The sequence below is a fragment of the Eulemur rufifrons genome, chromosome 23 (assembly GCF_041146395.1).
Source record: "Eulemur rufifrons isolate Redbay chromosome 23, OSU_ERuf_1, whole genome shotgun sequence".
Classification (NCBI taxonomy): domain Eukaryota; kingdom Metazoa; phylum Chordata; class Mammalia; order Primates; family Lemuridae; genus Eulemur; species Eulemur rufifrons.
The window spans coordinates 25,574,087-25,593,219 of record NC_091005.1 but is presented as its reverse complement, the minus strand read 5'-3'; the positions used below and the strand labels follow the sequence as shown (position 1 = coordinate 25,593,219).

At 37.0% G+C, this 19,133-nt stretch overlaps 1 protein-coding gene across 1 annotated transcript in view; it reads right to left on the bottom strand.

The window, feature by feature from the left end:
- LPCAT2 (lysophosphatidylcholine acyltransferase 2) overlaps positions 1-17,434 on the bottom strand; it is a 65,465-nt gene extending 48,031 nt beyond the window's left edge. Inside the window, exons 1-4 of the mRNA XM_069456443.1 lie at positions 17,264-17,434; positions 5,888-6,027; positions 2,539-2,756; positions 1,191-1,303 (exon numbers count right to left, since the gene is read on the bottom strand). Coding sequence (XP_069312544.1) covers positions 1,191-1,303; positions 2,539-2,756; positions 5,888-6,027; positions 17,264-17,434 — 642 coding nt within the window. The remainder of the gene's footprint in view (positions 1-1,190; positions 1,304-2,538; positions 2,757-5,887; positions 6,028-17,263) is intronic.
- Positions 17,435-19,133: the final 1,699 nt, after the last annotated feature.

Here is a 19,133-nt window from a genome sequence, read left to right as displayed (position 1 = left end):
GGACAAAGGAAGGAATGCTTACAACGCGCTTTCTGTTTATTTGAATTAGTCGACATATGGAATGCAACTTGGTATCTTTTTTTATTTTTAAGTGTTTTTAGCTTTTAATGTACTTTATGTTTTCCACACGAAAGATATGTAGTACAGTTAGTTTTCCCATTAACCAAATAAAATAGCAGCTTGATTTTCTGATGCTTTTAAAATTTAGCCATGAGTAAATTGCTAATTACATAAAATGAAAAAGAAAATCCCTGCACCCACAGCAGTTAGTAACGTGTATTTTATAATAAAGGGCAAAAATACTGGGCTACACTGCCATGATAACAAGTTATTCATAAAATAAAAATTATGAATAGGTATAATTCCACCTTCTAATCTAAAAAATGGGTTTCCTATGACAATTGGGTACGATATCAAATATATTCCATTCAGGGGCAATTCTACAGCTGCACTATTAACAATGAATGGATAGAGAGTGAATCATAAAATCTCAGAGCTGGAAAGGGCATTAAAAGTCACTTAACATCTCTAATGCTTGAATTCTTTCTACAATATCCCCCCCAAGTGGTTGTTTAGCCAATGCCTAAACATTCTAAAAAACGATTCCAAATCAGACCATTCTACCCCTGGACAGACAGAAAGTTCTTCCTCAAAATGAGCAAAATGAGCTGAGATCTATCTACTTGTTATCTCCCACCTACCAGTCCTAGATATATTCCTTGGATCCACAGAGAAAAATCAAACACTATTCCAACGCCAGCTATTCCCTATTATCTTTTTAATATTTCCTCATATGTCTTAGTTTCTAAAACCTCCTGGTTGGTCATACTCCCTCTTGGTACTTTAATATCTACATGTTACCCTGCGTGGCCAGATCAGTGCAGGACTACTAGTCTGCCAGATGTCACTTGTCTTCATCCGGGAAACACAGAGGGATACTCGTTAGAATCACCCCTGGCTTATTATGCAATAAATGTCCCTCCCTTGCCCTCAAAAGGCATTCCAAGGAACGGGTGGCGAGATGGCAAAGTTAGAAAAAAGGTTCTACAGGTGATTTTAACGTGCCCCTTGAACAGAAAAACACCATCTAAATATACTTCAGGTAAGATTAAAGATCTTCATCACTTTTTCAGCAAGACCATCACACTGTTGAGTATGACTGAGCTTTAGTGTCTCCTACTGTGTTTTACCTGGGGCCATTTCCCTTCTGATGTCGCTCGCTTTATTATTTCATTGATTGTGTTTTTTCGGGAATCTGGGTCTACACGGGACACCAACACTGGCTGCACGGCCCGCAACAGTCCTTTAAAATAAACAAAAAGTCACAACCAAGCCATTTTTTGGCTAAAGCTACCACAGCAATAATACTGGATGTATCACACAGCAAATTTTATGGAAAATTAAAATGACAGTAAATCAAAGTTAATAATTAAAAAAAAAAAAACTCCAGTTCAAAGTTTATTAGAACTTAGCTTCTAATTTCAAAAAGAGAAGTAGATATTTATACCTAAAAATATTTCATTGATTTAACAGAAGTAAGCAGCAAAAGTATGAAAAGAAGCAAATGCAATTTTCTCCCTAAAGGTCAAGATTATCTTGTTTTATTTTAGGAATACCCGAAAACCAATTCTATAAATTCACGGTACACATAAGGAGGGGGCAATGATTAATCATTTTACTAAAATTTTCAGCACGACAGTTTTCTAAATAGATAGCTTCCTCGCACATGCAAAATAAACCTCAATTTACCAAAAATCTATTGCTACACAACTATTCAGGAAAAAGCCATACTACATAAAACACAGTAGGTACGTTAAAAAAAAAAAAAAAGTGTCTTAGCTGAATAACAAAGCTGCAAGAACTACTATTATTTCTCCAGAGCACCAAGGCAACATCAGGCAACTTTCACACCTACTCTCATCACTTGATGTTTACAACGACTTTGGGACAACAAGGAGCAGTTACTTGGAGACTAATTCCTGAGGGAGAGACCAAAGCATCTGGTGGGAAAAACACTTCACTTGCTTCATTATTTTTTATGGCAGGAAGCACTATTGTTCCACATCATAATTTTCAAAGAGTTACACATAGGTCCCTCATGGAGATTTTGGGGGCAATGATGAAGAAAACAGTTAGGAGAAAAGACTTAGGGCATTTATCAGCCTAATACCCTGAAGAGAAATTCATGCAATAGCATGTAACCTGTGCTTTCACAGATTCTTTAGTTAAATTGTCTCAAATCAAGCATGTTTATAGTATTTGAAGACCAGTCTTTCTGACTATATATAACAACAGAAAGAAATGATAGCATAGTGACAAAGATAACTTTTAAAAAGAACTGTGAAGCTATAGATAGGGAAGTGTCCTCTAATCTTTCTTTAATAAATTCATTCTTTCCACTTAGTACTATATTACAATAAACACATTGGAAATGTTTTATTATTTTAACGTTTTTTAAAAGGTTATCAATAAACTATATATAACTCTTTTAATTTAAAGCAGGAGCATGAAAATATTTTACCCATTACAAGTACTTACTGCCAATCAAAGGGACCTGTGCGTTCTCACTTCGAGATACCATAGAAGGTAACCCAGCTACCACACAAGCGATTCCATCGAAGAATGTTGAATGAGGGGCAACAACAAAAACTGGTGCTTCCAAAGCACTTGCAATCTTTCCTTTCACAGTAACTATAAATCCCATTGAAAAGAACATGGCATGACCCAGAAACTTCAAAGCCGTTCGAGTAATTTTCCTTTGCAAATAAATACAGAAAAGACATAATTAGCTTTGCTAATTGAAGCAAGCAGCAGCGCTTTACTCTAAAATACAGTAAGAAAACCAAACATGTCAGTGCATTTCATGTTAAAATATGAGCTAAGGAGAATAATAGCTAACACTTGCATGGAGCGCTTTCTGCCAAGTGTCAAGCACTATTCTAAGTGCTTTACATGCTTAGCCTAATCTTCTGACGTAGGTATTATTATTTCCATTTTACAGAGGAGGAAGCAGGCACAGAGAAGTAAAGTAAATTTGTCCAAGGACATGTGGCTAATAAATGGCTCCCACATTCTGAGACTATAAACTGATAAAAATGAAAGTTCAACACACATCCCCCAATGAGACATCCAAATCAACATTGCCCTTCAAAGAAGTCATCTTGGGAATCTACATTTGTGTAATGAAGACACTGTTACCTCCCAAAACACTTTTAGAACTTGCACGCTAAAACTGTCTTCAGAATTATCTTAGGGATAATTTTTTTTTAAAGTAAGTCTTGTTATCTATATTGTCATAGCTCTTAGACATCATCAAGAATCTTCAGAAGTAAATTCACCATCTCACTTCCCTGGAACAGAGATGCACATAAATGATTCCAGAAATCTACTTCTTTTACTTTTTAAAAAGATTCTGCTACCAAAGAGCAATTAATCCATCAAACTGTGCCAGGAATTGTGCTGGACACACAAGCCAAGTAAGATACAGTCTCTGATCTTGATAAGCTCATAAAATAGGAAAAGAAAAAAGTACTCCCAGAAATGCAAACACAGGATGGATATCTCAGTATGTGAATAAGCATGTAGCTTTTCATGAAAAATAAAATATATACATCACCCACGAGGTATCTAATGAGAGTTTCTTTTCAGCATGTTATGGGGGTACAAATGTTTAGGTTACATATATTGCCTTTGCCCCACTGGAGTCAAAAATTCATGCTTGACCATACCCCAGACGGTGCACACTGCACCCACTAGGTGTGAATATACCCATCCCATCCTCCCCCTCCCACCTGCCCGACACCTGATGAATGTTACTACTGTATGTGCTCATAAGTGTTGATCAGTTAATACCAATTTGATGGTGAGTACATGTGGTGCTTGTTTTTCCATTCTTGTGATACTTCACTTAGTAGAATGGGCCCCAGCTCTATCCAGGATAATATAAGAGGTGCTAGATCACTATTGTTTTTTGTGGCTGAGTAGAACTCGAAGGTATACATATACCACATTTTATTAATTCACTCATGTATTGATGGGCACTTGGGTTGTTTCCACATCTTTGCAAGCGTGAATTGTGCTACTATAAACATTCTAGTGCAGATGTCTTCTTTACAGAGTGTCTTTTTTTCCTTTCAGTAGATGCCCAGTAATGGGATTGCTGGATCAAATGGTAGTTCTACTTGTAGCTCTTTGCGGTATCTCCATATTACTTTGCACAGAGGCTGTACTAGTTTGCAGTCCCACCAGCAGTGTATGAGTGTTGCTATCTCTCCGCAGCCACACCAGCTAATGTGAGTTTTAAAAAATGGGTTTCCTATCTAATTCTCTCAACATTCTTGTAATGATATAGTGAGGAGCAATTAGCAACTAGCTCCTAGTAAGTTTCTGTGACTTTTATTTCTCAGTAATAAGTAAGACACAGAAAACCAAAGTACTTGTCCAAGAAGGCACAGGGACTGTACTTCCCTTTCTTCCCTTTTAGTTTAGTGACGAGACCTCTATTCATGTAAGGATATAAAGTGCACCCCTTTATCAAATTTCCAAACCTCTTATTTTTTATCTATAGTGATGTGGCTTCTGGTAACTATAGTTATCCCATATGCAGAGCCATTAAACACTTCTATTTAAATGTTTAAAAATGGCTGAAAGCCTGGTGCCACATAGTAACTCCAGCATTACCTGTTTGAGAGGAGACAGAGATACTGTTTTAATTGACAAAAGTAAAAATTCTTTTTCCATCATTTATTATATCTATTTTCTCGATTCTCAGCCTATTCCTTCCATCATCCCAGGTTTTCATGAACGACTAACAATAGAAACCAAAAAGATAATCGGAACAGAGTTGGTGAGTCACGAGAAACATCCCTTGAAGCATTGTTTTCTGCCACGCAACCCTGAGTTATAAAACAAAGGCATGTGATTTGCAAGAACTGAGACTTCTCTGGGGCATTGGCAGCACTGGATTCATTTCCACTTCAAACCAGCCTTGTGTTTGATATTGACATTTGTTCACTAGAACATGAACTGAACAGCAAACTGCATATTTCTTTAAAAGTTTCTAGAACAGTATTTCTCAAAATTTTTGGAGGACGTGTTCACATTTGAGATTTAGATGAAAGGAATATATCCTTAGCAGAGGGAAAAAATTGTGCATAATTTCGGAGAGTTCAACAGTGCCGTAAAACCCATCTGTAAATTTGGAAACCATGTGGAATCCGTGCAGTCCACATTAAGAGGCCCCACTTTGAAGACATACAGATGGCAACAATTTGGTTCCACTGAATAAGAATGAACTTTTACCAGTAGCTTTGTTCATTCATGATCAGTCTGTTCTCTAATACCATCCCAATTAGATAATGCCGAAGAGGCAGTTCCATTCTGCCTTAATGCTAATATTTTTTAAAGCTAGGCTATATTGGTTAATAATTAAGTTGTTAATAATAATCACTAAAGTAATTAACAAACAACCTGATCCACTTAATTACATCACTGAAGAAAACTTGTCATTACTGTAGAGGAACAAGAACAAATGTGAAAACTGAGGAAGAGCAAAAGAAAGCAAGGTATTTTATAGCTGCAATGGTTTCAGGTATACTAACTGGGTAACTTTCAGAATGAAGGATGTATCACTTTTTGGAAATAACTCAGAAAACAAAATGTCTTAACCTTAGGAAATTACAACTTCAAGAGAAGATTATTATTATGTACCTGGGCAGTCATTTCTACATATGATAAATTAAGACCAGTTTCATCAGAGAAACAAAAATAAATTATTAAAATTGAATAGGCAGCAGTTAGATAAAACTATTGATCACTGACTAACCTATGATAAACCCCTTTTTATCTTCATATTATGTCCAAATATTTGAACATATTTATTTCTTACCTCCTCCAACCAGTTATTGGGTGGGTCAGCTTTTCAGGACAGCGTACTGTTGAAATTGCAGCAAATGGCCATGCCAGTAATATAATTAATCCAACCAATAAGGCACGAATTGGAAGCAGGATTATTCCAAGAAGGAAAATCTGAAAGTCAAAGTTGGTAATAATAGATAAATGGACATTATTTTAATGCATAGCTACTAAACAGAAACACGTAACAGAAAAGTTATATGCTATTCATGCATTCACTCAAGGATAAATTGAGTACTATCCTGTATTAGACAAAGATTTAAGCACAAAGAAAGGTAAGGCATAGATATAGTAGGTGACCTCACGACGCCTAATAAGTTGCAAAAGAAAAAGTGAAGAAAACCCTAAGACAATTGATCTGTATATTCATGAGAGTGAATAGAGGATGCTAGGAGAACAAAGAAAAGGTGTGTCTGACTTAGCAGCCAGCAAAGCTTCCTGAAAGAGGTGTAGCCTGAATAGTCTTCCAAGACAAGCAAAAGCTAGCAAGGTAAGAGGGGAAATTTTCTTTTTCAGAGGTATAGGTAGAAGGAAGAGTGTGAATGAAGGCATTAGAGGGTGAAGAAGTAAATGCATTGTTTTTTAATCCTTCCAGACCTTTAGAATTAACAACAATAAAGAGATGGAGAAGAAAATAGGCATAAAAATTGGAATAAAAAATAAGTCATAAGAATAACAAGTAAATAAATAAGAACTGCAAATAACATGTGGCTGCTATGTACCCAGTACTCTAAGCACTTGGAATATAGTAATTTACTTAGTTCTTATAACTGTAAGTTGTAAGTTTTACATACAAGAAAAGAGTGGCAGAAAGGGAATTAAATTAAATTGCTTAAGATCACAGAGTTATTAGTAAGAGGTGGAATCAGGATTTGAATAAATCCAGTTTGCTTATAAAGTCTTTGCTCTTAATTCTTGTACTGTATCACCTTTTAAGTGAAACAGACTGTCATCATGTATAACACACTACCTTTTTCTATAAGCCAATTATGCTACTCAAATAGTGCCATACTTTTTCTTTCTCTATTGGCCCTTACATGAATCTGATCATTATCAAATAATTTAGGAAAAAGTGCCAAAAATATTCTAATTATCTGATGTCTGTCCAGTTTGATGTAAAAATTATACACAAGGAAATTTTCAGACATTAAGTACACAATGAGTTTTGCTAAATGTATACTCATGTAACCACCACCCCAATTGAAGACACAGAACATATTTACCACTCCCAGAAAGTCACCAGATGCCTCTTCCAGTCGATCCCAACACTCAGACCACCAACGCTAAATTTCTGTCACCATAGCTTAGTTTTGTCTGTTCTTGAATGTCACATAAATGGAATTATATATTATGCATTCTTCCACTTAACATAATGTTTTTTAATTCCACTGTTCTGTTTCATATATCAATAATTCATTGTTTTTGATTGCAGAGTATTATGCCACCATATGACAATACAATAATTTGTTTATTGATTCTACTATTGATAAACATTTGGGTTGTTTCCAGTTGTGGACTATAATGAACAAAGCCACTATTAACATTCTTGTACAAGCCTTTCTATGGATATGTGCTTTCATTTCTCTTAGGTAAATACCCAGGAGTGGAATTGCTGAGTCATAGATGTGTTTAACTTTGTAAGAAACTAGCAGCTTTCCAAAGTGGTTATATTATTTTAAAGTGTCCCTGGAAACACATGAGAATTTCAGTACATCCTTTCCAACATTTGGTGTTGGTAGTCTTTTTTAAAAAATCAACTTTATAAAGGTATAATTTACATAAAATAAAATGTACCTATTTTAAGTTTATAGATTATGAGTTTTTATAACACATACCCCTATGTAATCATCACTACAATCAAGATATTTCCAACACCTCCAAAAGTTCCCTTGTGCCCTTTGTGGTTCAATACACTCTCACCGGCCCTAGGCAATCTCTGATAGACTTTCTTTCACTATAGTTTAAACTGCTCTAGATTTTCATACAAATGAAATCACATAGTCTGTACTCTTTCATGTCTGGCTTGATGACTTCATATTTTTGAGATTCAGCCACATTGTGACATGTAAGTATTTACTCTTTTTAACTGTAGAGTATTATTCCACTGTATAAATAAATAACAATTCATGTATTCACTCACTTGTGCATGGACATTTGGCCTATTATAAGTTTTTAACTATTATGAATATAACTCCTATGAATATTAACGTTCACATTAATGAATATAATGACTATTAATGTATGTCTCTGTGTACACAAACATTTTCATTTCACTGGAAATGAAATTATTGGGTGATACAGTATGCTTAACTTTGTAAGAAACTACAAAACTGTTTTCCAAAGTGGCTCTACCATATTTTACATCCTCACCAACAATATATGAGTGTTCTTGTTGCTCCACATCCTCACTAACATTTGGTATCAGGTTTTTTAATCTTAGCCATTCAAGTGGTTGTAAAATGATATCTCCTTGTGACTCTAATTCACATTTCCTTGATGAACAATGACACTGAGCACATTGTTCATATGTTTATTGGTCATTCCTTAAACTTCTTATATTATCTGTTCAAGTCTTTGGCCCATTTTCATTGGGTCTTTTTCCTAATCAATATGTAAGAGTTTTTTAAAATATATTCTGTATATAAGAGCTTTGTCAATATATGTACTGAAAATATTTTCTTCTGTTCTGTGGCTTGCATTTTCATTTTCTTAATGGCATCTTCTGATGAAAAGAATTTTAATTCTGATAAAGTCTAATTTATCAATTTTTATTTTATGTTTAGTTCTCTGTGTCCTTTCTAAGAAATCTTTACCTACCTCAAGGTCATGAAGATATTCTGTATTTTCTTCTTCTTCTAGAAGTTGTATGGTTTTAGCTTTTACATTTTAATCTACAATCCATCTTAAATTACTTTTTGCAGTCAAATGCTCTACCACTGAGCTATACCCTCACTTAAATTACTTTTTGTGTGTGGTATGCAGTAGGGATCAAGGTTCATTTTTATCCATAGACTTACTCAGTTGTTCCAGCACCCTTTGTTGAAAAGGCTTGACATTCCCCAATGAATTTTCTTGGCAACTTTGCCAAAATTCAATTGAACCTTTCTGTGGGGCTCTCTATTCTGTTGCATTGATCTATTAATCTATCCTTCTGTCAATATATCACTGTCTTAATTACTATAGCTTTGAAGCAAGTCTTGAAATCAGCTAGTGTTGTGTTCTCCAAGTTTTTACTCTTCAAAATTTTTTGGAGGCTATTCTAGATCCTTTGCATTTCCACACAAATTTTAGACTTAATTTGTCAGTATACACACACATATAGACACAAAAGCCTGTTGAGATTTTTATTGAGATTTCAATGAATCTACAGATCAATTTTGAAGGAATTATCATTCTAATAATATTGATTCTTCCAATTCACAAACATGGTATATCTCTCCATTTATATAAGTATTCATTAATTTCTCATAGCAATATTTTGCTATTTTCAGTGCAATGGTCTTACATGTTTTGAGTTAAATATATTTCTAAATACATAATGTCACAATTACTTGCTGCTAGTATATAGATGGAAAATTGATTTTAAGTTTTAATCTTGTATCCTATGACCTAGCCAAATTCATTTATTAGTTGAGCAGTTGGCTATTCATATACTATCTATGTCATGTGTGAATAAAGACAGTTATACATTTTCCGTTCTAATATATATGCCTCTTATTTCTATTTTTTATCTTTTTTCACTAGCTAGGACATCCAGTACAATACTAAACAGAAGTAGTGAACAGGATATTTGTCTTGTTCCTAACCTTTGAGGGAAGAGGTTCAATATTTTACCATTATGACAGTAACAATAGATGTTTCATAGATGCCCTGTATCAGACTGAGAGAGTTCCCTTTTATCCCCATTTTATCAAGAAATTTTCATCATCAGTGAGTGTTGAATTTTGTGAAGCAAGTTAACAAAATTTCTGCAGCTACTGAATGATAATATGCTTTTTATCATATGGTCTGCTAAAATAGAGGATTACATTGAAACTGAAATTTGTGTATGTTAAACCAATCTTGTATTCCTGAGATAAAACAAATTTAGAAGTGATATACAGTATTATCCTCTCTATATATTTCTGTATTTGACCTGTAGATATTTTGAAAAGGGTTCTTATATCTATGATCATGAGGAATATTGGTCTATAATTTTCTTTTCTTATAATGGCTTTTTCAGATTTTGGTATCAAGGTAATGCTAGCCACATAAAACTAGTTGGGAAGTGTTCCACCCTTCTCTCCTTTCTTAAAGAGCTTGCATGAGTTTTACTGTATTCTTAAAAGTTTGACAAAATTTATTAAAGAAATAGTATTAGCAAAAAGTTTTCTTTAAATATATATGTGTGTTTGTATATATAAAATAAATTAAAATTCTTTCATAAACAATATTTTCTAGTTCTTGTGTCCATTTTCATACGCTAGATTTTTGTCCTTACTACATATGTTTCAAATTTACTGGCATAAAGTTGTTAATAATATTCCCTTGTTAGCCTTTTAACCTCAATGATATGTGCACTATCATTTTTAATACTGGTAATTTGTATTTTCTCTCTTGTTTTCTTATCAGTCTTGTCAAGGATTTATCAGTTCTATTAATCTATTCTATTCTATAAATCTATTAACCAAATGTTTGTCTTGAAGCTTTTCTTTCTGTGGTTTGTTTTCTATATCATTGCTTATTGCTCTTATCTTTATTATTTCCTTTCTTTGACTTACTTTGTGTTTAATTTCTTCTTCTAGTTTCTGAAGGTAAATCATTTGTTTTAAAACTCTTCTAAGTATTTAAATGTATTAGTTTACCTTCAAGCACTGCTTTAACTGCATCTTACAATTTTGACATGTGGCATTTTCATTTATATTTAGTTTAAATCATTTTGTAATTTTACTTGCAATTTCTTCTTTGATTTCAGAGACTATCTTGAACTACACAGTTTGATTTCCAATTATGTAGGTTTTATCAGATTTTATTAGATTTCTAAATGGGTAGGTTTTTATCAGATATATTTCTGGTATTGATTTCTAATATAATTTGTCATAGGCAGGGAACATACTCTGTAATATTTCAATCTTTTGAAATTTATTGAGTGTTTTTATGACCCAGTATTTGGTTTATTTTGGTAAGTACTCTGTATGCACTTGAAAGAGTATTCTGCATTTGTTGGGGATAGTGCTCCTAGGTGATGATCAGTGAAACCAATTTGCTGGTGAGTACATGTGGTGCTTATTTTTCCATTCTTGGGATACTTCACTTAGTAGAATGGGCTCCAGCTCCATGCAGGAAAATACAAGAGGTGCTATATCACCATTGTGTCTTATAGCTGAGGAGTACTCCATGGTATACATATACCACATTTTATTAATCCACTCATGTATTGATGGGCACTTGGGGTGCTTTCAGTTTAGTTTGCTCTTCATTCTAGTTTCTTAAGGTGGAAAGTTATGATATTGATTTAAAATCTTTCTCTTTTCTAACACAGGCATTTACAAGTATATATTTCCCTTTAAGCACTGCTTTAGTGGAGTCCAATAAGTTTTTTTATGTGTGTCATTTTCACTCATCTCAAAATATTTCCTAATTTTTCTTATGACTTCTTCTTTGAACCACTGGTTATTTAGAAATATGTGATTTAATTTCCAGGTATTTGTGAATTTCCCAAATTTTCTTCTGTTATCGATTTCCAATTTCAATCCACTGTGGTCAAAGAACATACTTTGTATCATTTCAATCATTTTATACTTATTGAGACTTGTTTTGCAACCTAACATATGATCTTGGCAAATGTTCCATAGGCACTTGAGAAGAATGTGTTTTCTGCTATTGTTGAGTAGAGTGTTCTATATATATATCTGTTAGCTCTAGTTGATTTATAGGATTGTTCAAGTCTTCTGTTTCCTCGTTGATATTCTGCCTTATTGTTCTACCTTCTGCCATTATTGAAAGTGGGTAACTGAAGTCTTTATTTTTGTTGAATTGTCTATTTCACCCTACAATTCTGCCAGTTTTTGCTTTGTGTATTTTTCGGCTCATTGTTAGGTATATATATGGTTTTAACCATTATATCTTCTTAATGAATCAACCCTTTTATCATTATAAAATGTCCTTCTTTAGTAAAAATTTCTGTTCTGAAGTCTATTTTATCTAATATTAATATAGCCATCCCAGCTTTCTCTTGGTTACTGTTTGCATGGTATAGCATTTTCCATCCCTTTACTTCCAATCTATTTGTGTCTTTGAATCTGAGGTGTGTCTCTTTTAGAGGGCATACAGTTGGATTACGGATTTTATCCATTCTGTTAATCTTCCTCTTAAATGAATTGTTTAATCAATTTATATGTAATGTAATTACTAAAGTAGGATTTACATATGCTATTTTGCCATTTGTTTTCTATATGTCTTGTGTTTTTTTATTTGTTTGGTTCTTTAGGTCTCCATTGCTGCCTTGTTTTGTGTTAAATATTTTCTAGTGCACCATTTTAATTCCCTCATTGTTTCTTTTACTATACTTTAAAATGTTTTTGCTTAGTGACTGTCCTAAAGTGCGCTATCTTAACTTATGATAATCTAGTTTGAATCACCCAAGTTAATTTTAATAATATACAACCAGGCTCCTACAGTTCCATTACCTCCCTTCTCTTATTTGCTATTATTGTCATACAAATTTCATCTTTATACATCCTATGTCCCTCAACACAGATTTATAATTATTGCTTTATTTAGATGTATCTCCAAGATAAATCAAATAAAGACAGCCTTGCAAATGAGGTCTTCCAGGAAGCCACCAGACCCATGGAAATAATGATAATTCTCTGGGAATGGGAATTTAAAGAAGCTCCAACACTATTCTTCCCCCTCTAATGGCTGCCAGGCTACAGGTTTTCAAGGCTACTACAGAGCTGAGGAGGGGGAATTAGAATAGGGTAAGTTAAACTGTCACAAGGCTTACTGTTCTGACCAAGAGTCAGCACTCTTGAATAAATGCTCCTCTGATTGCTGAAAGCATTTGCTTAATTTTCCGAGCGATGACAAAGTTGATTCTGTGTTTTGTTTTGTTTTTTTTCCTTTATTTTTGCCAGTGTTTTCACTGCTTTTATGGAGAAGATGACTATCAGGGGTCCTGAAAATCTTTTTTACTTTACCATTTTTGCTGATTTCCCATCTCAATTTTTTTTTCATTCTGCCTTTTAGATTTAATAGTTTCTGATGAGGTATCTTCAAATTCACTGATCCTTTCTTCTACCATAACCAACATACTGTTAAGCCCACCCAGTCAGTTTTTCGTTTCAGATATAATAATTTTCAGTTTTAGAATGTCCATTTGGTTCTCTTTTATAGTTTCTATTTCTCTGCTAAGTTCTCTCCAACTATTCACTCATTATAACACTCTTTAAGTCCTTGGGCATGTTTATAATAGCTACTTTACAGTGTTTACATGCAAAGTCCTACTTTGGTCATTTTAGGGTCTACTTTTATTGTGTGCTTTTTCTCTTGACCATAAGTCACATTTTCCTATTTCTTTGAATTCCTATTATTGCTTTTACAGCATATTAGCCATTTTGGATGATATATTGCAGATATCCCAGATTCTGTCATCTTTCTCTGAAAAGTGTTGATTTCTGTCCCAATAGGTAGGTAAAATACTGGCTGACTACCTTCACCTTACGAGGGCTTGGTTTTATAATTCACTAGGAATAATTTGTTTGAAGTTGCCCTTGGTCTTAGACTGAAGCCTTAGTCCAAGGATATAGCTTTTCTCCTAAGCTTTTCTCCTATCACCTTTGTGAGGTTTCAATGTAAAGCCTGAGGTGTTCACCAAGGCCCTCTTACTTGGTGGGATTCTAACTGTGCCCTCACTGTGGTGTTCACCAGTTCAAATGTCTGCTCAGCTTCTTCATTCTTCCAACTGTTGCTTTCCTTGAGGGTCCTTGAAGGCTTCTTTGTAAACATACAGTTCAGAGATTAGGCAAGGATTTGAAAGAAATTTATATGCCAATTTGGGAGCTCCTTCATCTCTAGTTTCCTACTTTCTGAGATTTCTCCCCTCAATTTCCACCTACTCTGATAGCCCTGAACTCTGTTCTCTGATAACATCAGGCCAATAAGACTGAGGCTTTTTAGTAATCCCCTCCCATGGTGTCAAGCAAGAACCTTCAGGGAAAAAGTGGGTGGGGTGGAAATCTCACATAGTACAGTACTATTCTTTCAAGGAATAAATACCCTCCAGTTTCTGATTAATTTTTGTTGCTCTTCATATAGTTTTATATATTCTGACCAGGGTTTAAAACTATTATCTACTGGAAGGTTTGTCTGAATAAAGCTACTTCACTATTTCTGGGACCAAAACTAGCCCTGTTAAATTATTCTTCATTTGAAAATGGACTTACAAATACAGAGAAACTTTGCTATCACTCTGTTTCCTATAAAATAGAATATGTATAAAGTAAGACAAGTAGGAGTTCCAGAACTATTACATACAAGGAATCTTGGATCCACATTTTTCTTGAAACTCTACATGGTAAGCACATTATTTTTAGATAAAGTTATATTTATATGGAGCAGGTGGTGTGACGGAATGGCTGGTGTACTAGAGAACAGTACTGAAGATAAGATGATCAAAAAGTTCCCAAGTCACTCTGGTAGGCCATTAGCTGAGATTCTCTCCAAAGAGGTCTCACTACTAGAAGACCAATAAACAATCTTGACTGAAAGAAAGGACCATAGGACAGAACCTGAAGAAAGAGTTGGAATGAGGTTAAAGTATATATACTTTAAGAGTCACTCATATCTATACTGAGCAACCAATATGCATTTTAATTGAACAAGTTGCCAAATATTCGGTAACTTTTTTTCTGTGCCATTTTAAAGGTTTGCAAAAAATAATAGTACTCAACAGTACACCAATTTTGAGGTAACTCTTTGACAGATGAAGAGGATTCTCCATCATATTTACATTTGGTAATATGTCATCTCTGTAGGGACACCTTGTCTCTGGGTTATTCTCTGGTTTTCCTTCATGTCACTTACTAAAACATGGAATTATAAATTTTTGCAATTGTTTATTTTACTTTCTCCATGAAATGTAAGGACAACAGTCCTTAGGCAAGACATTGATCATCATTCAAGATTAAATTTAATGAATGTAATCACTTAACGTGAATTAATCACATTAAATCATACTTAAATGAAAGTATGTCCATCTTTTAAAATGATTAATACAGACAACATTCTTCTTCACCCATGCCTATTGAAATCTTCCCTTTATCCAGACCATTCAAGCCGTTGAAACCTCTTTGGTATCTCTGGTCTGTGTGAATTTTAAAAATGTAAAACACGTAGCATAACTACCAATTTTAAGATAAGCAAACTATACCAGATTCTTTCACACATTATTTCACTTAATTGTAAAACTCCTTTAAGGTATTACTATTCCAATTTAATAGCTGAGAAAAGTGTAGTTCAGAGAGGTTAAGTGACTTGGCCAAAGTTACACAACCAATAAATTACCAGGTCTTCTGACTAACACTAGCTGTCTTTCCAATTATACAGCTCTCACAGCTGTATAATTGGGAGAGTTCTCTAAACAGTAACAACCTAGGCAATAGAAAACTTAATTGGGCCGGGCGTGGTGGCTCACGCCTGTAATCCTAGCACTCTGGGAGGCCGAGGTGGGCGGATCGTTTGAGCTCTGGAGTTCGAGACCAGCCTGAGCAAGAGCGAGACCCCCCATCTCTACTAAAAAATAGAAAGAAATTATATGGACAGCTAAAAATATATATAGAAAAAATTAGCCGGGCATGGTGGTGCATGCCTGTAGTCCCAGCTACTCGGGAGGCTGAGACAGGAGGATCCCTTGAGCTCATGAGTTTGAGGTTGCTGTGAGCTAGGCTGACGCCACGGCACTCACTCTAGCCTGGGCATCAGAGAGAGACTCTGTCTCAAAAAAAAAAAAAAAAGAAAGAAAACTTAATTGACTCTAGATGCAATATAAATATTTATAAACATGCTACTCTTATCCTCCCTCCAAAATATGAAGCCAAATAGATGGACATACTTTCATTTAAAGATGACTGATTTGAGTAAATCAGACTAAATTTCATTTTGAATGATGGTCAATATACTTAGAAGTGTTTCAGACATTTCAAGGTATAAAGAAAACATCTATCCATTTAAAGACATAAAGATCAAGTTTTTAAGCTTTTAGTTTCTTTACAAAGAGGTATTACTACATTCCTATGTTCCTCTTCCTCTCTCACACCCTTCCTGAACCAGACACCTATCTACAATTACTCTAACCACCACCCCGTGCTGCTTGGCCTAGCACTTAACTTGCACCTACTATAGAGGACAATGGTCTTAGTGCGTACAGGCAGACTGCAAAAATTACACTACTTCAAATCCAAAGTAATGTGTGAAATGGACAGGAAAACATTAAAACTATTTTTCCCCCTGCAGAACACACAGGACAAATGCAGTTTGCAGAGTCTATCTTGTTCTCTGATCACTAACTTCAACAAAGAGGAAGTCCAAAGAATGAGTGTAACTGCTAATGGTAAAAGCAGCCTTTACAAGAAAAAGGAAAGGACACTTCCTTTGTAATGTAGTCATTTTAAAAGTGGAAGACAGTCTGGGCTACCTCTCATCCTTGAATTTAGGAAAAGTTTTTGGGTGAAGACAAATTCAGGACCAAAAAGTCTTGAACACCTTAAGCTCACGGTTTTATCCCTTTTCTTTGATTTCTGATTTCCTACCCTCGATGCTCCTCCTGCTCGGCCAGTTCATGCCAGCCTTACCTGTCGTTCTCATTCCAGACCTGGGCTCTCTGCCTTCCCCATCACTCTATCCATCCCAGACTGACTCCTGTCCTTCCCCAAGACAAAACAAAACAAGAAAACACCCCAAACCTTCCAAACCTACTCTCCTGGGGCAGATGTGCCTCCCGATCCACTCTCACAATCTCGAGTTGAAGTTTCTGCGACGGATTCATTGCCCCTTCTCGGGCATGGAGTGTGTCCCCCGCCACTAGCCGGAGCAGCCTCTTCCTGTCTCAGATGCTCCTCTCGGGCTCCCATCTGCTCCGCATCTTCCCTTCTCACACACCCTCACACCGTTCCCCAAGCGTCCTCAATTCTCAGGCCCACACCTCTGCCCCTTTCAGACTCGCGGACCCTCAAAAGTCCTCTTCGCTCCGATCTACAGTTCTTCCTTCCTTAGACGCCTCCGCTCCCCAGACCCACGCCCCGCTCAGACCACGTCCCGGCTCAGACCCACGTCCCCTCGCCGTCCTCCCCCGTCGGACCGCGCCCCTCACCTGGACCCGCCTGGCCGCGCCGATCTGCGTCTGCTGCACGAAGGGGTTGGGCACCGGCGGCGGGAAGAAGGACGCCTGGCGCGGCACCATGGACGGCCGCAGCCCCGCCTCCCCGACGCCCGAGCCCGGCACTGTGGCCGCCACCGCCGCCGCCTCAGCGCACTGGCTCATGGCCGAGCCGGGCGTGGGACCCGAGCCAGGCGACCGATCAGCGATCAGCGGCGCGCCGGCGAGCGTCGCAGCCGAGACGGGGTCTCACCGGGTCCCAGCCAGAGGCGCCGTTCGGGGGCCGCTGCGCAGGCGCCGGTCACCTAGCCGCGGGCTCCTGTGGCCCCGCCCCTCGGCTCGGACACACCCAGGCCCCACCCTGTTAGGCATCTGGCTCCTCCTCCTTGGTGATGGGGCCCGCCCCCTCGGAGGTGAGAGCTTTTCCTTTCAGCGCAATGACCCCGAAGGCTACCCCATTCATTATCCCTAACACTCCGGTGCGACGCACTTTTGGCAGAGGTCTCTGCCTTAGGGTCAGGCAGACCTGGATTTTCGATCCATTTTATTGGCCTGTGTCATTGGCCAAATCACTGTCTCCACGAACCTCAGTTGCCTCATTCTGAAAAATGGAGATGAACATAACTCAGATAACCAGAGCCTGGATCCAGAAGCGCTAGAAACAATCACTTCCCTGGGGCTGTTCCATTAAGTGAATTAATATATCCAGGGTGGGTTTTGTTTATGTGTTTGATTCCTGGTGTATGTTTTGTTTTTGTGTAACCAGTTCCAGTTGAGTGTTTGTTGGTTTCAGCCCAAAGAGTCCTAATGTATAATAGAAATTGGTACCAGGAGTGGACTCTGTTGCACTCAAAACGTATGGACTGATGGGGGAGATCGTTCTCCAGAGGCAAATTGAGCTGCTATTACTAGAAACTTGCTTTTAAGTTACTATTAAGCTGCTATTAAGAAACTTGCTATTACTAGGGCTCATCAGTTGTCCTCCACACTAGATGAGGAACCTGACCCAGAAAAGGGAAATGACTTGGGCTGTGGCTCCACTTCCCTCTGAGGAAGTTCAAGGTCCTGTATGGCCCTATTTGGGAGGGTGGGGAAGAAAAGGACCTGAGACCAGTGGGTCTAGCCCCAAGTGACTGAGAATTAAATGACGCAGATCATTAACAACTCATCCTGACTGCTCAAGGATGAGTTACAGCAGGCGGGCAGGCCAAGATCAAAATCCAAGTCTGAGCCCTGGGACAGCTGCTCCTCCAAACACATCCACTGAATCTCACAATATTCCAACACTACCAGATAGATGTGTGGCCTTGAGTTAGTTACTTAACCTCTCTGAGCTTATTTCCTTGTCCAGGAATGGGAGACTAATTCTTAGCCCACAGGGTTATTTATAGTAAGGATTAAATAGAATAATGCACACATAGTGTTCATAGAAAAACACTCAAGAAATGGCACATTTTAGTCACCATTATGTTGTGGAGCAGCTGAATTTTCTAATGTAACAGAGTACCTTGCTAACAGTATATTCCAGCCATAATACGAGTCCCCAGCCTCGGGGGTCTTCACGTAGGGGCTGGCAGACCCTCGAGGCTCTTTAGCCAGATACTTGCACAGGTTATCTTTCAGGGATCCTCAAGAATCTGAGCCAGGGGGCAGGCCATGGGAGAAGATGACTTCAGGCCCACTGAGATCACCTCTAGAGAGTCCTGTCCACTCCTTAACCCCTCCCCAGCAGCCCACCATGAGAGGCCGGAAGCAGTACACCATCAGACTATGAGAGCCAGAAGGGGCCCAGGCCTTAAATTTCTGTTTGGTAGTAGCTCCATAATTTCTATCTAGGAGGGGATTAGGGATGGACAGGCTGGTA